The 24,687-nt window shown below is 48.9% G+C and overlaps 1 protein-coding gene and 1 long non-coding RNA gene across 2 annotated transcripts; one reads left to right on the plus strand and one right to left on the minus strand.

Moving 5' to 3' along the window:
- Positions 1-6,074: 6,074 nt before the first annotated feature.
- Positions 6,075-8,049, plus strand: LOC115295217 (40S ribosomal protein S20-like). The gene is made up of 2 exons (XM_029943160.1): positions 6,075-6,098; positions 7,600-8,049. The coding sequence occupies exons 1-2, from the start codon at positions 6,075-6,077 to the stop codon at positions 8,047-8,049; spliced, it is 474 nt and encodes a 157-aa protein (XP_029799020.1).
- A 7,309-nt stretch (positions 8,050-15,358) lies between these two features.
- Positions 15,359-23,861, minus strand: LOC115296322. The gene is made up of 3 exons (XR_003910848.1): positions 23,572-23,861; positions 16,724-16,844; positions 15,359-15,504 (listed from the first exon to the last, which is right to left on the minus strand). It is a non-coding gene; the product is annotated as an uncharacterized LOC115296322 (long non-coding RNA).
- Between the last annotated feature and the right edge of the window lie 826 nt (positions 23,862-24,687).

Consider the following 24,687-nt stretch of genomic DNA (forward strand, 5'->3'; position numbering starts at 1 on the left):
TCACTCTCATTCTCTCTCTCAAAAGAAATAAATAAACATTTTTAAAAATCAAATATATTGCGGTGCCTCAATGTCTGACTCTTGGTTTTGGCTCAGGTCATGATCTCACGGTTCATGAGTTCAAGCCCCGTGTCCAGCTCTGCACTGACAGTGCGGAGCCTGCTTGGGATTCTCTCTCTTTCTCCTGTCTCTGCTCCTCCTGTGTGCTCCTTCTCTCCCTTAAAAATAAATAAATAAAGTAATAAAAATACTAAATTGGGGAGAGATATTTAAAAAATCAAATAGGGGCACCTGGGTGGCTCAGTCAGTTAAGCATCCAACTTCGGCTCAGGTCATGATCTCATGGTTTGTGGGTTTGAGCCCCGCGTCAGGCTCTGTGCTGACAGCTCAGAGCCTGGAGCCTGTCTTCAGATTCTGTGTCACCCTTTCTCTCTTACCCTCCCCTGCTCGCTCTGTCTCTCAAAAATAAATTTTAAAAGTTAAAAAATTTTTAATTAAAAATTAAAAACTCAAATATGGCCTATACTCTCTCTAAATAAAATAATAGGTGCTCATTATAGAAAGCACAGAAATACATAAAAAAGGCCATTTTAATACCCACAATTTCACCCTTCAGAAGAGAGTCCCACTGTTCATAGGTGTGATGCCTTCAATCTTCCAACTTAGAACCATTCAGGATATAGTTTTTTCCAATATTTGTTAAGAGGATTTTCAAGCAGAAAAGAATTCCTCAGTGACCACTGGTACCCCTATATTCTCCCCTTAACATTGTACTATAATTGTTTTATTGCATAGTTATCCAGCTGGATAGAGATGGTCTTTAAAATTATCGTACAGGGGCGCCTGGGTGGCTCAGTCAGCTAAGTCTCCAACTTTGGCTCAAGTCATGATCTCACATTCATGGGTTCGAACCCCGTGTCTGGCTCTGTGCTGACAGCTCAGAACCTAGATTCTGCTTCCAATTCTGTGTCTCCCTCTCTCTCTCTGCCCCTCGCCACTCATACTCTGTCTCTGTCTCAAAAATAAATAAAACATTTAAAAAATTAAAATAAAATAAAAATACCTTTAAAAAAATAAAATTATCGTACAGTAATAGTGACCACTTTTGTGTGCAGTTCCACAATTTTTACATGTGTAGACAAATGTAATTGCCACACCCAGGATTCGGAACCATTCCATCATCCCCAAATAATCCCATCCCCCCCTTGTAGGCATATTGTCCCCCACCCTAAGCCCTGGGAACCACTGATCTATTCGCATCTCCATTATCCCAGAGCATCACAGACGTTGAACGGTATAGTTGGTTTCCTTTGAGACTGGCTTCTTGCAATCACGGTACGTGGAGCAAGGGTTTGTTCCTTAGGAGCTCTTAAATATATAAAGCAAATCTTTATGGACATAAAGGAGGAAGTGACAGTAATACAATAAAAGCAGGGGACTTTACCATGCCACTTACATTATGAATAGATCATCCAGACAGAAAATCAATAAGGAAATACTGGCCTTAAATGACACAGTAGGCCAGCTGAACTTGATAGATTTATATAGAATTTCCAACCAAAAGCAACAGAACACACATTCTTCTCAAGTGTACCTGGAACATTCTCCGGGACGTATTAGGCCACAAACGAGTCTCAGCAAATTCGAGAAGACTGAAATTACAAGCCTCTTTTCCAAGTCCAAGGGTACAAAACTAGCAATTACAAGGAGAAAACTGGAATAAACCCAAGCACATTAAGAATAAACAACATGCTACTAAACAATCAATGGGTCAAAAAAGAAATCAAAGAAGTTTAAAAAATATCTGGAGATAAATGGAAATGGAAACACGACTCTCCAAAATCTATGGGATGCAGCAAAAGCGGTTTTAAGAGGGAAGTTCATAGCAATATAGGACTACGTCAAAAAATAAGATTCTCAAATAATCTAACTTTCTACCTAAAGGGACTAGAAAAAGAAGATCAAAGCCCAAAGTTAGCAAAAGAAAAAAAATAATAAAGACCAAAGCAGATATAAATGAAAGAGAAAAAAAACAAACATAAAACAAAACAAAAACAACACACGCACAACAGAAAAGATTAATGAAACAAAAAGACAGTTTTTTGAAAACATAAACAAAATCAATAAACTTCTAACCAGACTCATTAAGAAAAGAAAAAGAGGCGGGCGTCTGGCTGGTTCAGTCAGTTGAGCAGGTAACTCTTGATCTCTGAGTTGTGAGTTCAGGCCCCATGTTGGGCGTAGAGATTATTTAAAAATAATATCTATATAAAAAAAAAGGGGGTCCCTGGGTGGCTCAGTCAGTTAAGTGTTTGACTTTGGCTCAGGTCATGATCTCACAGTTTGTGGGTTCGAGACTTGCATCAAGCTCTGTGCAGACAGCTCAGAGCCTAGAAATCTGCTTCAGATTCTGTGTCTCCCTCTCTCTGTACCTCTCCCCTGCTCATGCTCTATCTCTCTGTCTCATTCTCAAAAATAAATAAACATTAAGAATTTTTTAATAACAAAAAATAAGACCCAAATAAATAAAATCATACTTAAAAGAGAAGTTACAACTGATACCACAGTAACACAAAGGATCATAAGAGACTACATGAACAATTATGAGCCAACAAATTGAAAAACCTAGAAGAAATGAATAAAGCCCTAGAAATACACAACTTTTCAAGACTAAATATCAAAGAAATAGAAAATCTGAATAGAGGGGCTCCTGGGTGGCTCAGTTGGTGGAGCGTCCGACTCTTAATTTCAGCTTCAATTATGATCCCATGGTCATGGGCTCAAAACCCATGTTGGACTCTGCACTGAGCATGGAGCCTGATTAGGAGTCTTTCTCCCTCTGCCCATCTCCCCCACTTGTACTCTCTCTCAAAAATAAAATAAAATTGGGGCACATGGGTGGCTCAGTCGGTTAAGTGTCTGACTTCAGATCACACCATGATCTCGTGGTTTGAGAGTTTGAGCCCCGCACTGGGCTCTGTGCTGAGAGCTCGGAGCCTGGAGCTGCTTCAGATTCTGTGTCTCCCTCTGTCTCTGTCCCTCCCGCCTCGTGCTCGGTCTCTGTCTCTCAAAAATAAATAAATGTAAAAAAATTTTTTTTATAAAATAAATAAAAGAAAATCTGAATAGAACAGTAACAAGTAATGAAATTGAATCAGTTATTTGAAAACTCTCCCCTACAAAAAAAAAAGAAAAAAGAAAACCAGAAACAGACAGCTTCACAGGTGTATTCTACCAAACATTTATTTTTTTCTCAGTCTTTTTTTCTAACAAACATTTAAAGAAGAGGAGTCAGCACTTATCTCTCAAGTGATCCCAAAAAATAAAAGGGAAGGAAAGTTTCAGAACTCACTTTATGAGGCCAACTACCCTGATACCAAAACCAGACAAAGACATCACAAAAACACAAAACAAAACAAAACAAACAAGCAAAAACCATTATAGGCCAATATACCTAATGTACACAGGTTCAAAAATCCTCAATAAAATATCAGCAAACCAAATTCAAGAATACATTAAATGGATCATATACCACTATCAAGTGAGATTTATTTCAGGAATGCAAGGATGATTCAACATCCTTAAATCAATTGATATGATATACCACATTAACAAAATGAAGGCTAAAAATCATATGATTATTTTAATAGATGCAAAAAAGCATTTGATAAATCTCAACATCCAGTAATGATAAGAACACTCAGCAAAGTGGGGATATGGGCACCTGGGTGACTCAGTTGGTTAAGCATCCAGCTTCGGCCCAGGTCATGATCTTGCAGTTTGTGATTCGAACCTGCATCAGGCTCCACACTGAAAATGTGGGGCCTGCTTGGGATTCTCTCTCTCTCTCACTCTCTGTCATTCCCCCAATTGCATTCTCTGTCTCTTTCTCTCTCAAAATTAAACAAACAAACAAACAAACAAACTTTTTTTGAAAAGTGGGGATAGAAGGAACATAATAAAGACCATATATGACAAACCCACAGCTAACATCACACTCAATAGTATAAAGCTGAAAGCGCTTCCTCTAAAATCAGGAACAAGACGAGGATACACACTGTCCCTACTTTTATTTAACACAGTATTGGAAGTCCTAGCCACAGCAATTAGGCAAGAAAAAGATATAAAAGGCATCCAAATTGGAAAAGAAGTAAAATTGTTACTATTTGCAGGTAACATGGTCCTATTAAAAAAGAAAAAAAAAAACCCTAAGCAATCCACCAAAAACTATTAGAACTAATAAATGAACTCATTAAAGTTGCAGGATACAAAATAAACACAGAAATCAATTGCATTTCTATACACTAATAATGAACTATCAGAAAGAGAAATTAAGAAAACAATCTCATTATAATGGCATCAAAAAGAATAAAGTACCTAAGAATAAAATTAACCAAGGAGGTGAAAGACCTGTGCTTTGAACACTGTAAGACATTGATGAAAGAAACTGAAGAGGACACAAATAAATGGAAAGATAAACAATGCTCATGGACTGGAAAAAGCAATAATGTTAAAATGTCCATACACCAGGGACACTGGGGTGGCTCAGTCAGTTAAGCATCCAACTCTTAATTTCGGTTCATTTCAAGATCTCATGGTTGGGGAATCAGGCCCCACACTGGGCTCTGTGCTATCAGTGGAGTCTACATGGGATTCTCTCTCTCTCCTTCTCTCTGCTCCTCCTCAGCTCGTGCACACTCTCTCTCTCTCCCTCTCACACACAACCAATCAACAAACATTTAAAAAAATTTTTTTAATGTTTTATTTATTTTTCATACACAGAGAGACAGAGCATGAGATGGGGAGGGGCAGAGAGAGAAGGAGACACAGAACCGGAAGCAGGCTCCAGGCTCTGAGTTAGCTGTCAGCACAGAGCCTGATGCGGGGCTTGAACCCACGAACATGAGATCTGACCTGAGCCGAACTCAGAGGTTTAACCAACTGAGCCACCCAGGCGCCCCAACAAACCTTCTTCTACAAATTTTTTTTAAAGCATTTGTTTATTTTTGATAGAGAGACAGAGCATGAGAGGGGGAGGGGCAGAGAGAGACGGAGATACAGAACCCGAAGCAGGCTCCAGGCTCCGAGCTGCCAGCACAGAGCCCGACGTGGGGCTCGGACCCATGAACGTGAGATCTGACCTGAGCCGTAGTCGGAGCCTTAGCCGACTGAGCCACCCAGGCGCCCCTTTTTAAATGTCCATACAACAAAGGCGATCTATAGATTCAATACACTCTCCATCAAAGTATCAATAGTAGGCACTGTCTGGTTCAGCATGAGACTCTTGGAGCATGAGACTCTTTATCTCAGGGTTGTGAGTTTGAGCCCCATGTTAGGTGCTGAGATTACTTAAAAATAAAATTAAAAAAAAAACAACAACAAAAAGACCAATGGGGCACCTGGGTGGTTTAGTTGGTTAAGTGTCTGACTTTGGCTCAAATCATGATCTCACAGTTTGTGGGTTTGAGCCCCGTGTCAGACTCTGTGCCGATAGCTCAGAACCTGGAGCCTGCTTCAGATACTGTGTCTCCCTCTCTCTCTGCCCCGTCCTCACTTATGTTCCCCCCCCCTCTCAAAAATAAACAAACATAAAAAAATTTTTTAAATCACCAGTGGTATTTTTCATAAAACTAGAACAAAGCATCCTAAAATTTGAATGGAATCACAAAGACCCCTAATATCCAAAACTATTTCTCAAATCTTTAGAAAGAGAGCAAAGCTAAAGGTATCAAACTATACTACAAAGCTATACTAATCAAAACATTATGGCACTGACATGAAAACAGACACATAGATCAATGGAATAGAAAAGAAAGCCCAGACACAAACCTACACATACATGGTCAATTAATCTATGACAAAGGAGTCAAGAATGTAGTATGGGGAAAAGACAGTCTCTTCTACAAATGATGTTGCAAAAACTGGACAGTCGCATGCAAAAGAAACTGAACCACTTTCTTACACCGTACACAAACATAAGCTCAGAATGGATTAAAAACATGATGAGACCTGAAACCATAAAAATCCTAGATGAGAACATAGGCAGGAAACAATTTGACATTGGTCTTGACAATATGTTTTTGGACCAGTCTCCCCAGGTAAGGACAACTAATGCTACAATAAACAAAAGGGATTACATCCAACTAAAAAGCTTTTTCCCAGTGAAGGAAATCAACAAAATGAAACGGCACCCTACTGAATGGGAGAAGATATTTGCAAATCATACATCCAATAAGGGCTTAATATCCAAAATATATTAAGAGCTTACAGCTTAATATTAAAAAAATAATAAACAACCTAATTAAAAATTGAGCAAAAGACTTGAATAGACTTTTTTCTAAAGAAGACATCCAGATGGCTAACAGGCACATGAAAAAATGCTCAGCATTAATCCTCAGGGAAATGCAAATCAAAACCAAATTGAGATATCACTTCACACCTGTCACATTGGCTGTTATCAAAAAGAAAAAATTACAAGTGCTGGCGAGGGTGTGGAGAAAGGGAAACGCTCCTGCACTGTTGGTGGGAATGTAAATTGGTCCTGCCGCTGTGGAAAACAGTATGGAGGTACCTCAAAAAATTAAAATGAGGGGCACCTGGCTGGCTCAGTTGGTGGAGCCTGAGACTCTTAATCTCGGGGTTATGAGTTCAAGCCCCATGATGGGTGTAGACATTGCTTAAAAATAAAATCTTTAAAACAAAAAATGAAAGGGGTGCCTGGGTGGCCCAGTTGGTTATGTGGCCAACTTCAGCTCAGGTCATGATCTTGCAGTTCGTGGGTTCGAGCCCCGTGTTGGGCACTGTGCTGACAGCTCAGAACCTGGAACCTGTCTTCAGATTCTGTGTCTCCCTCTCTCTCTGACCCTCCCCCACTCACACTGTGTCTCTCTCTCTTAAAAATAAATTAAAAAAAATTTTTTTTAATTAAAAAATTTTTAAAAATGAAAACACCAATTTGAAGAGATACAAGCATGCCTATATTCACTGAGGCATTATTTACAACCACCAAGATGTGGAAATCACTTAAGTGTCTATCAATACATGAATGGATAAAGAAGATGTGACGTGCATATACATATGATATATACATATAGATGTGTATATATGTGATACACACACAATGGAATAACACTCAGCTACTCTTTTTTAAAAAAACGTTTTTTTAGGGGCACCTGGGTGGCTCAGCTGGTTAAGCATCCAGCTTTGGCTCAGGTCATGATCTCACGGTTCGTGGGTTCGGGCCCTGTGTCGGGCTCTGTGCTGACAGCTAGCTCAGAGTCTGGAGCCTGCTTCAGATTCTGTGTCTCCCTCTCTCTGACCCTCCACTGCTTGTGCTGTCTCTCTGTCTCTCAAAAATAAATTTAAAAAAATATAAAAAATTAAAAAAAATTTTTTTAATGTTTATTTATTTTTGAGAAACAGGGACAGAGCATGAGAGGGGGAGGGGCAGAGAGAGAGGGAGACACAGAATCTGAAGCAGCTCCAGGCTGCGAGCTGTCAGCACAGAGCCCGACACGGGGCTTGAACCCACAAACCACAAGATCATGACATGAGTTGAAGTTGGACACTTAACGACTGAGCCACCCAGGTACCTCTCAGCCACTCTTTGAGGAAGGTACAGTCACAGCTACTACAGGCTTTGGAGGCCCTGCTCCTGACTCCCCGCTGTTCACCGTCGCGGAGGAACAAGTGGCTTTTAAAGACACTGGAAAGACACCCGTGGCACCAGAGGTGGCGACTGACCGAATTAGAATGACTCTAACCAGCCACGACGAAAAATCTTTGGACAAGGTTTGTGCTGACTTGATCAGAGGCACAAAGGAAAAGAATGTCCAAGTGAAGGGACCAGTTTGGATGCTTACCAACACTCTGAGAATCAGGACAACAAAAACTCCTCGCGGAGAAGGTTCTGAGACGTGGGGCTGTTTTCAGGGGAGGATCCCCAAGCGACTCACTGATTTGCACAGACCTTCAGAGGTTGGTAAACAGATGACTTCCATCAGCATTGAACCAAGGGTTGAGGTTGAAGGCACCACTGCTGATGTTTAAGTCAACCTTTTAAATAAATTGATTATCAGTTAAAAAAAAAGTAACACTAAGCCATAAAAAGTGAAATGTTGCCATTTGTGACAACATGGGTGGAGGTAGAGGGTGTGATGCTAAGTGAAACAGGTCACACAGGAAAGCCAACTACTGTATGATTTCATTTATATGTAGAATCTAAAAACACAAAACAAATGAGAAACAAAAATAGAAACAGACTCTAAGATACAGGAAACAAAGTGTTGGTTATCAGAGTGGGGAGGGGTGGGAGACAGGTAAAATAGGCAGAAAGGTTTAAGAGATTCAGACTCGCAGTTGTAAAGTAACTAAGTCATCAGGATATAATGTGCAGCATAGGGAATATAGTCAATAATAGTGTAATAAATTTGGATGGTGAGAGACCGTAACTAGACTTACCAGGGGGATCGTTTCATAATGGATAAAAATATCACATCACTATGATGTTCACCACGATGTATGATAAAACTAAAAGATATTGTATGTCAACTATACAAGGAAGGGAGGGAGGCCAGGAGGGAGGTAATGAGAATGAGAGAAATTTTGTTCATTTTTATTGCTGAGTAATATTCCATAAATGAATCACAGTTCATTTACCCACCGTTCCAACTTGGGCTGCTTCCAGTTTGGGGGAATTCTGAATAGAGTTGCTACCAACAGTCTTGTACAGCAGTTTGCGTGGGTGTAAGTTTTCATTTCTCTAAGGTAAGTATCCAGGAGCGAGACTGCTGGGCCACGGCGGTTTTAATTTGCACTTGCCCAGTGAAGGATGCCGAGCATCTCTGGGTGTGCTCATCTGCCATCTCGGTTTCCTCTTGGAGAGAGAGAGAGAGAGAGAGAGAGAGAGCGAGCATGAGCGGGGAGGGTCAGAGAAAGTGGGACACACAGAATCCGAAGCAGGCTCCAGGCTCCGAGCTGTCAGCACAGAGCCCGGACGCGGGGCCCGAATCCATGAATTGCGAGATCATGACCTGAGCCAAAGTCAGATGCTTAACCAACTGAACCACCCAGGCGCCCCTCAAAAATAAATAAACAATTTTTTTAAAAATCAGATAACTCTTTCAACTTTATTCTTCTCTTTCAAAAAAATTTTTTGAGCTATTCCAATTTCTCTGCCTTTCCATTTAATTTTGCAATCAGCTTCTCTGTATCTACAAAAACCTCTGCTGGGGTTGGATTGGAAGTATGTTTAAAATCTACAGAACACTTTTATGGGTTGAATTGTATCCCCTTCCCCCCAAGATATGTTGAAGTCCTTAAGCTGGTCCAAATACATCACCTCAGAACATGATTTTATTTGGAAATAGGACCACTGTAGATGTGGTTAAGATGAGGTCATAGTGGAATAGGGTCAGTCCCTGATCCAATGTGACAGCGGTCCCTATAGGAGAAGAGACACAGACGTACAGAGAGAACGCCATGTGCCAAGGGGGGCAGACGCTGAAGTCCTGTAGATGCAAGCCGAGAACACCAAGGATTGTGGACAAACCAGCCAGAGCTGGAGGAGGCGAGGAAGGAGCCTCCCCTAGAGGCTTCAGAGAGAGCAATTGTATTCTGTTGATTTCAGACCTCTGGCCTCCAGAACTGTGAGACAATAAGTTTCTATTGCTTCAAGCTACCCAGTTGGTGGTAATTTGTCAAGAAGGCCCTAGGAAATGAGCACAATCAATATGGGGAGAAATGACAGCTCTACTCTGTTGGGTCTTCCAATCCATTAACATGGTATATTCCTGTTTGTTTGTTTTTAGAGAGAGTGAGCAGGAGAAAAGAGCAGAGGAGGGGAGAGAGAGAGAGAGAGAGAGCCATAAATAGGTTCCACACTTAGCCCAGAGTCCAATGTGGACCTCTGGCCTTGGGATCATAACCTGAGCTGAAATCAAGAGTCAGACTCTCAGCTAACAAAGCCACCCAGGCATCCCCATTCCTGTTTATTTATATATATAAATATCGGTATATAAATAATATATATATTTATAAATTGGTTTCTTCCATCACCATTTCATAGTTTTCAGTATAGACACCTGTATATGTTTTGTTAGATTTATACCCAAGTCTTTCTTTCTTTCCTTCTTTCTTCCTTCCTTCCAAGTTTATCTGAGTTCTTTTTTTAAAAGTTCATTTATTTATTTTGAGAGAGAGGCAGAGAGAGCACACAGGGGAGGGGCAGGGAGAGAGAGAATCCCAAGCAGGCTCCACGCAGAGTCCGATGTAGGTCTTGAGCCCACAAACCACGAGATAATGACCTGAGCTGACACTAAGAGCTGGAGGATTAACTGACTGAGCCCCCAGGCGCCTCTAATGGCATTGCCTTTTAGTTCCCAAGTGTTCACTGCTAGCATATAGAAATAAGATTGACTTTTGTGTGTTAATCATGTACTTTGCAGACGTGATGAACTCAGTTATTACTTGTAAGAGTTCTAGAAATCTTTTTTTTTTCTTTTTAAGATTTCACTGGGGCACCTGGGTGACTCAGTCAGTTGAGGGTCCAATTTCAGCTCAGGTCATGATCTCATGGTTGGTGAGTTCTGAGCCCCGCATCAGGCTCGCTGCTGTCAGCTCTGAGCCCACCTTGGATCCTCTGCCTCTTTCCTCTCTCTCTCTGCCCCTCCCTGACTCACACACTCTCTCTCTCAAAAATGAATAAACAGTTAAAAAAAATAAGTAATGGGGCGCCTGGGTGGCTCAGTCGGCTAAGCCTCCGACTTCGGCTCAGGTCAGATCTCACGTTCGTGGGTTCGAGCCCCGCGTCAGGCTCTGTGCTGACAGCTAGCTCAGAGCCTGGAGCCTGCTTCTGGTTCTGTGTCCCCTTCTCTCTCTGACCCTAACCCTCTCATGCTCTGTCTCTCTCTGTATCAAAAATAAATAAAACATTAAAAAAAATAAAAATAAAAATAATAAAAATAATAAAAAATAAAAAAATAAGTAATTATTTGGGGGGCATCTGGGTGGCTCAATCTGACTCTCAGTTTCAGCTCAGGTCATGATCTCACAGTTTTGTGAGTTTCAGCCCTGTGACTGGCTCTGTGCTGGCAGCAAGGAGCCTGCTTGGGATTCGGTTTCTCTGCCCCTCGCCAGCTCATGCAGTCTCTCCTCAAAAAAGAAAAAAGAAAAAAGAAAGAAAAGAAGAAAAGAAAAAATGAAAAGAAAAAAATGATTTTTTAAATTTACATTCATTTATTTTTGAGAGACAGAGCACAAGTAGGGGAGGGACAGAGAGAGAATGAGACACATAATCTGAAGCAGGCTCCGCTCAGAGTCTGACACCGGGCTCAAACTCACAAACTGTGAGATCATGACCTGAGCTGAAGTCGGACGCTTAACTGACTAGTGTACCTAGGTGCCCCATTTTTTTTAACATTTAGAAAAATGTTTATTTGAGAGAGAGTATGTGCACATGCACTAGCAGGGGAGGGGCGGGGCCGGGGGGTGCGGGTGAGAGAATCCCAAGCAGGCTCTGCACTGTCAGCACAGAGCTGGGTGCAGGGCTTGATCTTGCAAACCGTGAGGTCATGACCTGAGCCAAAATCAAGAGTCAGACACTTAACCAACCGAGCCACTCAAGGACCCCTTAAATATTTTTAAGTAAACTCTACATCCAATGTGGGGTTCAAACTTACAACCCTGAGATCAAGAGTCACAGGCTTTCCCTGACCCAGCCAGGAGCTGGAAGGTCTAGAAACCTTTCAGCAATTTTGACGGCATTTACTCTCTTTGAAGAAAATATATTAATTGCTATAATACATTCCATGATACTTCCCTCTTTAGCAATTACCTCCTGCTGGATATTTACATCGTTTCCATGTATTATTTTTACGATTATTATTAATGATCGAGTGAATTTGATTCTGAGACATAAATCTCTGACTTCTCTTTTCTTGTGAGAGGAAGATTCCTAGAAATGGGATGAGCAGGTCAAAGGGCTGGGCCCTCCTCAAGTACCACACAGGCCTCAGCTGCTTTCCAGAAAGGTCAAGCCACCTTGTTCCCATCAGCGATATGTGCGAGCACTCAGTGCACTGAAACCTTGCCAGACCTGGAAATGGTCATTTTAAAGCTCTCTGCCATTTGATGGGAGGAACACAGTATTTCCCTTGCATTTTAAAGCAGTCCTTTCTAAAATGCCAACCTATCCCGCCCCTTCTAGAAACCTTCCATGGCTCCCTGTGACTTTCAGAATAAAGACCATGCCTCCAGCTGTCAGGTGGGCGCCCTCAAATCAGCTTTCCTTTTACTCTTTGTCAAATTCTGCAGCTTCCTTTTCTGACCCCGCACTACAGCACGGCTGGCGAGGTCTGAAACGTGCTGCAAAAGCGCCTTCCCTCCAAGATGCTGCCCAGAATTTGCCCTGTTTACCCCTCCCCCAGGTACCCAAGAGAGGCTGAGTGTCGGATGTGGAGCCAGACTGACTGTGTTCCAGCCCAGCTCTGCTGTGTGGCCTTGGGAAAGCTATTCAACCTCTCTGTTTCTCTGTCACTGCCATTGTAAACTAGCAGTAAGAACAGCAGCCACTTCAGAGTGTTGCTGTAAGATTAAAGAATTAAAGAAGAGTATATCAGAACTGTGTCTGGGAACGTCTGGGTGGCTCAGTCAGTTAAGGGTCCCACCTCCCCTCAGGTCATGATCTTGCAGATTTTGAGTTCGAGCCTCACATCGGGCTTTGTACTGTCAGCATGGAGCCTGCTTGGGTTCCTCTGTCCCCCTCCATCTCTGCGCCCTTCCCCCACTCATGCTTGCACTCTTTCTTTCTCTCAAAATAAACTTAAAAAAGAGAGAAGAAAAAGAACTGTCTAGCAATTGAGAAATATCTTTTTTTGGTAATTTTTTTTAACGTTTATTCATTTTTGAGAGAGAAATGGAGTGCGAGTCGGGTTGGGGTAGAGCAAGGGAGACACAGAACCTGAAGCAGGTTCCAGGCTCTGAGCTATTAGCACAGAGCCCAACATGGGGCTTGAAACCACAACGGTGAGATTATGACTTGAGCTGAAGTCAGATGCCTCACCGACTGAGCCACCCAGGTGCCCCGAGAAGTATTTCTTCTAAAGGTTTTAGGTAATCCCTACACCCAAACTTTCAACCCCGAGATCAAAAGTCGCACGTTCTACCGACTGAGCCAGCCAGGTGCCACCCCTTGAGAAGTAGGAATGTATTTGGCTACTACTATTATTATTGTCATTCATAGCTCCCCCACACCAAGCTGCCCTGTCATCCCTAGGAAACACATCACTACTTACACTCTGTTGCGTCGCTTCTTAAATGCATGAGCCTCACGTTTCCCATCAAAATGAAGCTAACAACCCCACACCTGTTCAGACTCACTGATGATGTAAAGATCTAACAGGTATCCAAGTGCTTCATAATGTTGTATATCATCTCTGCCCACCCCCACTCTTGGAAGGAAAGAGCAAGATGATAACAGGTGCAGTTCACCGGGTGTGGAGCCCTGTGCACATTTAGCGCACACCCCGCCGTGCAGCAGTCAGGGCCCTGGCAGGAAATGGAACCCAACCTGTGACTGCAGGGCTGGGAAGGCAAGGGGCAGATGCCTGGGGAGCTTGAAGGAGCAAGGGTAGTCACGGAGGGACGCAGCCGCAGCCAGACCAGGGGCCACAGCAGGGCCAGGCCTGGAAAGGAGTAGCCCTACTTCTCCTTCCCTCGGATCTCCTTAAGAGTGGGTGCGGCCCAACACAAAGCCAGCTGGCAAGGGGGCCCAGGCACAAAGCCAGTCAGAGCACGGATGGATGAGGGAAAATAACAAGCACAGGGGGACAGGATGACTGTCCATCACCACCTCCCATTTTGCAGAGGAGAAGACCGAGGCCCAGAGACAGTAAGAAATTTGCCCACTGTTACAGTCGGGTGGAGCTGGGAGAGGAGAGCAGGCTCAGAGGCAACGATGGTCCCTGGGCCCAGGCTCCCGGGACAGGCTGCGGGCCCCTGGTGTCAGCAGTACTCAGGGCAGCAGCTCCCAGGCGCGCCTGCCACTCTCCTCTCCTCCCTCCCTGTCACTGGTCACTTGTCCCTTCTCACTTATCTGCCTCGGCCTCCCTGTGAAGGCTCTGGGCTCTCTTCTTCCTGTGTCTCTCTGTGTTCCTCTCCACTTTCTCTCTCTGTTTTCCAATTTCTTAGCCTTCTTGTCCCCGGCTTTCGGTCCGTCCGCATTTCACTCCTACGTGGTTGGTTTTCCGTCCGCCCAGCCTAGAGCTCGGCTGCTCTGCAACTCTCCTCTGGGCTGTCCCCGTGCCGCACAGTCTCCCATCCTCGCCGCGGGCACCAGTCCCTGCACGCCCCGCCTCCTGTCGCCGGCCCGTCCCTCCGCCCCTACGGCTCGGTGGCAGGGCCCAGGGGCGGGGACAGTAGGGCTGGCGCGGCGCCCGGCCTGAGTCACACGCATGAGGCAGCGTGAGTCAGGCGCGGAGGGAAGTCCCTACGGAAGGGGCTTTCGGAGCCGCAATGGAATCACAGGGAAAGAGAAAGTGTTCGGACGTTCCTTTGACACAGTGACCTTGTGTGAGCCTAGGCGGGGCACACCCCCAACACCCTACCCGCAGACGACAACACGCACACCCCCAGCCCACCACTCCCGGGTGCGCAGTCAGGGTCCAAGGGGGTGGGCGTCCGGGGGCACTTACTGTCTTCCCTGCGCCTCCTCCAGGTAGTGGCTTTCCCAGGGTCCAAAAGGCCTGGTTAGTGCCCCCCCCCCCAGCATCGCTCAGCAGCGGGACCTCACACCCATTCCGCCCGCCCCACGCACGCAGCGCAGGCATGGTGTCAGGGAGGCCCCCTTGCTGGTCCACCGGGTCACCGTGTGGGGCCCCGCGGGGTGGCAGGGCTGGCCAACTTGGGGTCCTACGGGGGTAACACATCCCCTTCCTTCTTCAGGCACTCCTCCTGACCCTCTGAGACTGGCCTAGGATCCTAAAGGCTGGATTCAATTAAACACATTTTTATTGAACACCTGTAATAAAAACCCAGTGCCAGACTCTAAAAACCTGGGGTAAGACCAAAAAGACCATGAACAAAATATGTTGCTGCCTGCTCTCCCAGAGCAGATATTGGGGAGGGGTGGGTCAATAAATGAAAAGCCAAGGGTCCAAGGAGCTTAACCGCACTGGACCTGGAAGGAGGCTGGGAGGCATATATGCAATGTTAGCTTTTCTGGCAGCCATATTAATATGATCAAAAGTAATACAAGAAAAGAACTTTAATAATCAGTTTCATTTAAGGCAATATGCCCAAATATTATCGTTTTGACATATAATCAATAAGCCAAAAATATTTATTATTGCTATGGGTTGTTTTGTACTAAGCCTTGGAAATCCACAGTACTTGGTATTTCCATTCCAGCACATCTCAGTTCAGACTCCCCAGGTTTCAGGTGCCCAGTCGTCACCTGTGCCTGGTGGCAGCAGTGATGTGCAGCACAGTCTAGATGTCAGATAAGGGCTATGGAATTTAAAAAAAAAAAAAGTAGAGCAGGGTTAGGGAGTGGGGAGAGCTGGGTGGGGGAGGGGCAGGAATCAGAGAACCGAGACCCATAGATATTTGGAATCCAAGTCACCTGACCTTACTGAACCCCAATGTCCTCATCTACAAAATGGAGACGTGATGCCTCCCTCCTATCTAGGAATAAATGAGCACTCATTAAATGCTATTTTTGTCCCCACCCTTCCAGCTGTCTGTACCAGTGGCCCTCGCACAGGCTCCCAATCTGAGTCACACCCCAACACCCTCAACACTTAATGGCCACCAAAGGCGGCCTAGCTCCCCCCCCCCCCCCCCCCCCCCCCCCCCCCCCCCCCCCCCCCCCCCCCGCCTCCGCTTTTTATCGGTTTTTATCCCTTGCTACAGCAAGATACTTCATCTTTTTGGACCTCAGTTTCACTGTTGGATGGATACCTAGGGCTCTTGATAGAAAAAAAGTATTATAGACTTCTGGGGACCAAACCACCACTTAAGCTGGACCCAGGCCAATGCCAAGATAGATGGGGGCACCAGGTGCCAACCTCATGATACTAGAAAGGTGAATTCCCTCTTTGAGAACCAGGAGAAGGATTTCTGCCCACAAAAGACATCCTGCTCACAAAAACCCCTCCAACCCAGGCCAAGATGGCCAGAAAAAGGCATAGGAACTGTGGGCAGAGCCCAGGAGCCCCAAGCCAAAGGGTTGCTGTGGGAGATTCTAGATCACCTTTGTACACCCCACCTTGAGGGCAGGTAGGCCAGCGCCCCCCCCCCAGCCCAAGGGAAGTTCCAGGATCAACTGTTAGTCCCTTCCTGGGGGGGGTCTGTAGCTCTGAGGAGGCCCCAGCAAGGCTGGAAGTGGGGGATGGGCGCAGGCCCAGAAGTGGCCCAGACAAAGGATGCGGCAGGGTCTGGGCTTGGGATGCAGACGGCCCTCACCCCTCACCCCACCCCCAAGAACTGGGAATTGGCAGGGCACCCTGGATGGTGACCCAGAAACCTGACTGTCAGCAGCTCCTGCCTGGCACTGCCCACACTGAGCCCCACTGCTTCCCACATGAGTTCCGGTCCCAGGCAGCTGCCAGCGAGGCAAGCCTTTGGATTTCTCTGCCCACCGGCTCTCTGCTCTACTCCCAGAGACCCACTCCAGATGCTCCAAGGTGGCCCAGGTCCTAGTCGCTGTATTTCCTGTCATCCAGACCTCAGAGGGGAGGAAGGGGTCAGGGTGTCCAAGCCTAGGTTCACCATCAGACTGCCACTGTCCACCAGAGCCATTCAGGGATTCAAGGCCCAGAGGACCACCGACCCGAGTGGCTGGGTTCCTAGAAAGTAAGAAAGAAAGAAGACTAAGAACGGTGCCGTTCAATTCTCAGGAGGAGGCCCAAGAGGACCTAAGACCCCCGGGACTTCACGGGGTGGGGAAGAGGCCTGGCGGTTGGGTGAGCTGGGAGTAACGAGGGGCGGAGAGGTGAGCCGGGAAGGCCGGTCCCGGCCGCCATCTCCAAGCCAGATTCCGGACCAGCAGGCTCGCCCTGCTCTGCCCGCCTCCCTCCTCCCTCGTCCCTCCTCCGCCCTCCCGCCAGTGGCTACCTCCCCTCCCCTCCCCCAGCCTGCTTCTCTCCCCTCCCCCCAGCTACCCACTTCCTCCTCCCCTCCCCCAGCCCCTTTGGCTCTCATTCATCCATCCATTCACCAAACTTGTTCTGAGCGCCAAGGCCCCCTAGGGCCCCGGTGCGAGGCTCGCGGGTGGGGAGAAGAACAAAACAAAGCCCAGTAGGCTTCCGACAAATCCCGGGCCGGGTGTTGGCTCCTCCCCTCACCCCCAGCCCACCTCCTCCACAACCCGGGGCCCCCGCCCTTCGACCTCCACCCAGCTCTCCTTTCTCTCTCCAGACTCTGTGGGGCCGTGAGCCCAGCCTAGGCGTCCCACGTGCTACTGGGACCAGACGGGCAGCAGTCCTCCCGCCCGACTCCAGTATGGAGACCCCAGAGTCACCCTCTCAGCCCTAAGGTTCAGGGTGTCCTGAAAGGGACAGAGCACTGTGGGACCCGGGACACATCCCAGTTAGAGCAGCTGCCCAGGTAGAAGGACCCAGCAAGGACCCACACAACCCCAGACATCGGGTAGAGGGGAGCCTCCCCGCAACAAGTTGTGGAGGACAGTCACTCTAGAAGACTTAAGGGGTCCCAACCCCCCTTCCCCAGCCCCAGCTCTTAGTCTGAGGAAGCTTGGAAAGCAGGCAAGGACAAGAGAAAAGAGAAACAAGTTAGAGACAAGAGAAACAAGTTAAAGACCACAGGAGGTTCTCCTGAACCCTGGGGGCCTGTTTCCAAAAGGGTGTGAGGTGGGTGGGAGCAGTTGGCTAAACGTCTAGGACCAGAGTCCCCAAGTACTAGAGTTGGTTAACGAACTGACAAGGACATCCCTGCCACCCCTGCCCAGTCACCGACAAGCAACTTGGCCCCAGTCCAAGGGCCAAGACGGTTGTCAGGTGGCTGCCTGCACCTGGTGACTAAACCTGAGACCATGGGGAAAAAACAGTTTCCCCTGATTGCTGGCAAACTGGAAGATCTGAAGGTACGGCCTGCTGGAAATAAGTCTGTGTGCAGATTGCAGGACAACGATGGGACAGTGACTTTAATACAGTGAGACAACAAAAAACAAAACACAAAAACACCAAACACGTGTCTCGTAAGGTGCAGAAGCCCTGTCTCAGGCTGGGCCACCCTGTCACTCCTGTGAAGTTCTGCTGGGTCCCTGTCCTTTTCTCTGCCTTGAGGTTTGGGGACAGATGTCCTATCCCCAACCTAGTGCCCCATGGCTTGGTGTTTATGATCACAGAAATTACTTTGGCTAATCATTCTTCTTTCGATAACCTTTTTTTTTAGTTCGAACACTTTGCGAGGCCCTGGGGATGCCCCTGTGAATACAACACATCAAACTCCTCTGGCCTTCTAATAGAGAGCGCTGGACGGGAAACAAATAGGCCACTTTTACTGATAATAGTTAAGCAGAAAAGTCAGTTATACAGTATGTTAGAAATTGGTAAGAGTTACAGAGGAGAACAATGGATGGTAACGTGGATGAATGATTGTAGGGGGCAAACGTGTAGTTTTACATAGTGTGGGCAGTAATATTGAACAGAGACCTGAAGACAGTGAGAAGGTGAGCCCTGAGGATATTGGGGGCGGGGAGGAAGAACAAGTCAGGCAGTGGCAATGGCAGGTGTAAAGGCCCTGGGGTGAGCTCTTGCCTGACAGGTGTGCGGAACATGGAAGAGGCTGGTGTGGTTGAAGCAGAGCAATGGTGGGTGATGAGGTTGGGTCCGGCCACATTACAGGGCCTTGTGGGCCTTTGTGAGGACTTCCTTTTTACTCTGAGATGGGGGCCCCTAGAGGATTTTGAGCAGAGGTAGGACATGCCTTATGTTTTAGGTGGGAAGAGATTTAATACCAGAAATGAGGTGCTTCTAAAGCCATTGGAGGAAGTGGAGGAGCCGGCTCCAGGCTCCAGACTGAGCCTCCCTCGGCTCTGGTGGGAGGGGCGAAGGGGGAGGGGGGAGATGCAATCAGAACCCAGACCCCACTGGAGTAGCTGAGCTGTGATCCAGGGGAAGGAGCGTGCTCAGCCCCCATGCCTGCCTCTTGATCCCCACAAAGCTGATGACTGGACACTTGTATGTGCTGCAGAAAACCCCGAGTCTCAAGAGCCCACACAGCATTTCCTTTCCTTGCTTCCTCCAACTCTCACTCTTTCTTTGCTGGGATCTGACTCACAACCAAAACTGTGGGGAGCGGGTGCTGAATCCAGCCTACCCTTGTCTGCCACAGCCCTGAGCCCATCTCTGTATCAGATGCTCTCCTGCCTCACCTGCCCGCTTCTAGGGCTTCCTGGGATGCACCACGCACACGCCGGGCCCCTGCCCGGCGCTCCTGAGGCCCTCATTCATTCCAGCAGGACCACACTGGTGAAGGATATTACTGTGTACTTGTCTGCACCGCCCCCTCAACCCGCCCAAAGTACACCACTGAAAGACAGGGAATGTAGCTACCTAGTTCAAGGCCACATCCCTAGTGCCTATCTTGGCGCCTGGAGGGAATCCATCTGGCCAGGCTGGGAGAAGGCAGCAGGCCCAGCTAGCCTTGGGGAACAGAAGCAAGCTGCTGAAAAGTTGTTTAATCTCCCGGAGCCTCAGTTTTAACACCTGTATACTGGGGACAATAGCATTACTGACCGGGTGGGAGTGTTGAGGGATCTGAGAACACATATGTATTTAGCATGGGCTCCTAAACTCCTTTTCCTCGGGTTTTTGTGAGGTTGGAGAAGAGCGGGGCTGTCCTGGGTTTCAGGCTTGAAGAAGAAAGCCGACGAAGTCCCTGGTGTCCGGTGGCCATGCTGCGTAGGTGGCTGGCTCAGGGCACGGGGTGCCTGCCTCCCGGGCCTTCGAATTCGTTGGAGAGTTTTTCCCTCGAAACAAGTTGGAAGCTGAAGAGGCTCTCCTCCCATTCTAGGCCTGCCAGGCCTCCTGGCAGCAGAGCTTGTGGTCAGCAGGGCCTGGAGACCTGATCCTGCCAGACCAGAAGTACTAGCAGCTGAGTGGCTCTCCAGGAGAGTGGTCAAACACTGCTCCAGGGTGACTCTATATTCGACTTCTGTGGGTCAATCCTGGTTGATAGGGTCCTGGGTCAATCCCAGTGAGAATGGGCGAGGCCAGGTTTATGCCCACTGTCCAGTCACCACTGCCGACAGCAGCCCCCCTTGACTCTGAAGTGTCCTGCTTGTCTGTGACAGCTGGACCTGCACACGCTATGATCCCACAGTTCCTTTCCTAGGCATGTACTTTGCAGAAACCTGTACTTCTCATCACCGGAACCCATTCTAGAACATTCGCAACAGCACTCTTTGTAATAGCCCTGAACCAGAGTCTAGCCAAATGCCCTCCAACAGAACAGATGCACACGCTGTGGCACATTCTCACCACATAACTGTGCAGCAAGAATGAGCATTCAGCAGCCACATGCATCGAGGAAACTCAGATGTAATGCCGAGCAAAGGAAACGGACCCAGGAGTACATAACCCATGATTCCATCCATACGTTGCACATAAATGGTGAAACTAGGGGATGCTAGCTAGCGGGGACAGTGGCTGGTCACACAAGGGGAGCTGGAGATGGCTTCTTGACCTGGGTGCTGGTGACACAAGGTGCTCCCTCTACGAATACACATTTGGGCTGATAACAGGATTGTGCATTTTCTGGATATACTTTTTAATCCATAAATTTTCACTTTAAAAAGCATCTGGTTTGGGCCATACGTTAAACAATTCCTATTCTTCTTCTGGCCATCTCCTTCCATCTACCTTCTATGATGGCTGGACGAAAGAACATGATCAGGCTTTATTCCTGTGACTTTCAGAAAACCTAGACTAATCCAAACACTACCTGAAGCCATTCACAGTGGTCTTTCCCTTGACTCTACTAAGAGCTGTAGTTGACTCTGAAGCAAGAGGTATATGCTGACAAGCAAACACGGTAACTGGAGAGATGTAGAGATGCGGATCTCCAGGGGATGCTAAGGGACACCCTGGCCCACTACAGCCTCTGCATTTCTAAGCTTTGACTGGGAGACTGCTGCGCTCCCACTACACCACTCAGCAAGGCAAGAGGAAGAAGTAGCAACCATCAGGAAGAAATCACAGCAGCTCAGGAGGAAATGAACTTACCCTTCAGCTGTCCTGAAACGTAAAGTTGACCCGAACTCCCCATTCCCTAGACGTTCTGGTTGGATTCCTAACATTCACTGGGTTGTCCTTGTGGAAACTGTATAACCCAACTCTGACAGTAAGAGAATACTTCCGGTCAGCTAGACCAGGTATGCCATGACCAATTCCCCGGGGGCTCCCCAGGCTTTGACCAACCAGGTTGATTCTCCAGGCCCAGAGTAGCTCCTTCTTCCTGCATGCTCCCCATAGCACCTCACTTCGCCAGATCCCATCAAGGCCAGCTCAAGGCCTGCTCCAGCCGACTTCCCTGACTACCCTGAGCTCCCATCCAGTTTCCCTCTGTAGCACCTACTGAGTCTCCGTTTAAGGGCCTGACCCCCTAGTCTTTGGTTTCAAAAGCACCAGGAACTTTACTTTGTTATCCCCCAAGAGTTTGGACCAGCTCTTCCTACACAGTGGGCCTTCAATAAATAGTGAATGAATGCACTCTGCTTTGTGCCATCTCCTGGATTGTTCCTTAGCTTTCTCTCAGGTGTTCCTGGTTCTGATGCTTCTAAATAAGAAATTCGATGGAGCAAGGATTGTATCTTACTATAACTACTTACTGAAGGAGAAAAAGAAAGGGAAGGAAGGGAATTCTGGGCATATGTAATCCAGAAAGCACGGAGGTGGGGGTCAGTGGGTAGTTCTGTGGAGTACACGGGTGTGGGAATGCTTAAGAGTGCAAGCTACTATACCTGCCTCCTTCCAGAGAGGGTTTGCTGCGGCTTACAAAAATACACATAATACAAGGTAAGAAAAACAAGTCAGAAAATCAGGACGAGGGGGAAAGGGAGAGTAGGAAAAATAAGATCAAGTCGTTTTGTTAGAAGTGGGCCAAAAAGTTGGCCAAGTTTTCCCACAGCCTCTTGAGGCAGAAGTCGGTCTCCCTTCCCCGCCTCCCTGGGGGACCGCCACAGGCCACAAGTTGCAAGCAGAAGGCAGAGGTGCCCCAGGCTGGCTGTGTCGAGGGAAGGGGCCTACCCCAGGACCCATCCCACGCCTCCCGGCCATCAGCCTCAGGCCTAGCGGCGTGGGCGGCCTTGGGAGGGCTGTGTCTAGGGGCGCCCAGGTTCCGTGAGGGCTACCCCTGGGCCAGGCATGGAGGCCCAGGCTGCTGGTGGGGAACCGTGACCCGAGGGGAGTAGGGCAATAACTGAAGGGCCATTCTTCCACTCAACGCTGCAAAGGTTCTCGAGCTCACTCAATGCCTCCAGCCAACCCAACTCGCGGCCTACTAAGCGCGCGATCGGCACGCCGGGCACAAAGATGGAGGGAGCAGCGCGCCTTCCACCCCGCCCCACCCCCACCCACCCGCTCCAGACAAAGGGGCAGGCCGCCCCTCCCCCAGCCTCTCCCTGGCTTTTCCCCTCCACCCTCCTCTCCCCTCCGGCCGCCCTTCGGTGACTTCCTCTCCCCTCCAGGGGCAGCCTGGGCACTTCGCAGGAACTACATTCACCTGGGCGCGGGGCGGGGAGCCAGCGAGCGGAGGGCGGCCTCCTGGCCCACCCCCAGTCCCGCGCCCTCCTCTTTGAACTCGCCCAGAGGGCCCCCAGCGCCTTCCCGCCCGGCCGCCCCCGCCCCCACCCGGCCGAGCACGTGCTGCCCCCGGCCCGGAGTGCCAGCCCGCCGACCCGGGTGGGGGCTGGGCCCACTCCCGGCTCTGCTCCCCACCCCCACCGGAAACATTCCTGAAACATTCCTGAAAGTAGGAGGCCCGGCCCCTCCGGTTCCCCACCCCGCCTCCACTCCGGGCTCAGGGTTTTCCTGGCGTCCCCCCTCCATCGGAGGCTCGCCCCTCGAGGAGGGGGCTGGGCCGGGACCTCGGCCGACCGGGGAGGAAAAAGGGGAGCAAAGAAAAACATGAGTCACAGCCGTGTGTCCCTGGGCCGCAATGCATTTTCCCTGCATCACGGAAGGTGTGGAAGGCCGCCTCGGGGACCAGGGGCGGGGAGGTGCGCCCGAGAAGGCCCCGGGCCCGGCCTGCAGGGCGCGCCGCTCTGACAGCGCCCTTTCTTCTCCCACTGCCCTCCCCGCCATCTTTTCACTTTGGCTTCCTTCTCATGCGTGCAACAAGTCTTTGTTGCGCCGGGCGGGCCAGGCATGGTGGGTAAGGCTTGCGTAGACCCAGTCCCTGCCCTCAAAGTGCTTCCAGACGACCACGGGCTCACGCTTCCTGATTTTCCTTAAGAGTCACAGCGGGGAGGACCAGGGCGCAAAGTGGAAACGCACGTCTCCCAAACCTCATCCAGGTCACCTAAAGGAACGAAGCCTCCCTCAGGTTTACCTGCAAGCGAGCCAATCGCGTTTCCTTTGGAGGCTGCCCCTTGATTACGGCTCACTCGCGGCCATTAATAAACGAAAAGTCTGGATTTCACAAGTTTCACGTTTGAATTTCACAAGACTTGAATTTCACCAGGCAGCCACACGCAGGTTGGCACCGAAATGCACATGCTGACACCTGTCCGCCCAGGGGAAATCTACGAGCGGCGTATCTGGGCGCAGGGGGCGGCGGGTAGGCCGCGGAATTCTCTCACCCGCGCGTTTCTCTGCACCCCGCCCCCCGCCCGGCGGACCCCGCAGGCACGAAACGCCCGCCCACATCCAACGCGCACCGCGGGTGTCAGGCCCACACGCCCGGAAGGCCCCTAGAGGTGACTCTCCCAGGGACCCCGTTCCGGCTGTAAGGACGCCCTCCCCCCGCGAAAAGCTTCTTGGCGATCCCTCTGTGCACCTTCCGTGTTTCCCGGCCCGGGACAGTGGGGAGTGGGCAGTAGCCTTGGATTCCCAGCACAGGCCTCCCGCGCGCCCGCCCCCAGGCACCCGGCACCGCACGCCCCTCCCCTTAGTCAGCACCACCCGCGCGGCGGCGGCGGCTGGCGGGCGGCCGCCCTTTTAAATCCCCGGGCTCATTTGCATGGCCCCGCCCCCCACAATGACACGGCTGGCGCGGGCGGGCCCGTCCCCCCTGCCCCTGGGTCGCTCTTTTTAAGCTCCCCTGAGCCGGGGCTGCGCTCCTCTAATTGGGACTCCGAGCCCGGGCTATTTCTGGCGCTGGCGCGGCTCCAAGAAGGCGTGAGTTCGCGGCCCCTCCGGTGGCTTCTTTTTTTTTATATCTATCATTTAATTAAATTATTTATTTATTGAGGCCGCGCACGGGCCGTGCCTAGCTTCCTGCCCCTCGCCATCCTTCGGGGGAGGGTGAATATTTTTGTCGCCTCGCCTGGATGTGACAGATAAATACCCCGTGGGGGCCTGGGCGGCGAGCACGCGGCGGCGGCGGTCTCTGAGCGCCTCTGCTCTCTCTCCCGGTTTCAGATCCGCATTTGCTACCAGCGGCGGCGGCGGCGGAGCCAGGCCGGTCCTCAGCGCCCAGCACCGTCGCTCCCGGCAGCCCGGAGCG

This window comes from Suricata suricatta, chromosome 7 (assembly GCF_006229205.1).
Source record: "Suricata suricatta isolate VVHF042 chromosome 7, meerkat_22Aug2017_6uvM2_HiC, whole genome shotgun sequence".
NCBI lineage: Eukaryota > Metazoa > Chordata > Mammalia > Carnivora > Herpestidae > Suricata > Suricata suricatta.

What these genes read in the sequence shown, in the direction of transcription:
- LOC115295217 (XM_029943160.1), top strand. Translation starts at nt 6,075, where the DNA reads ATGTTTTTGGACCAGTCTCCCCAG. An exon ending in TTTTGGACCAGTCTCCCCAG is followed by an intron (nt 6,099 to 7,599) that starts GTAAGGACAACT and finishes GGTACCTCTCAG; the next exon opens with CCACTCTTTGAGGAAGGTAC.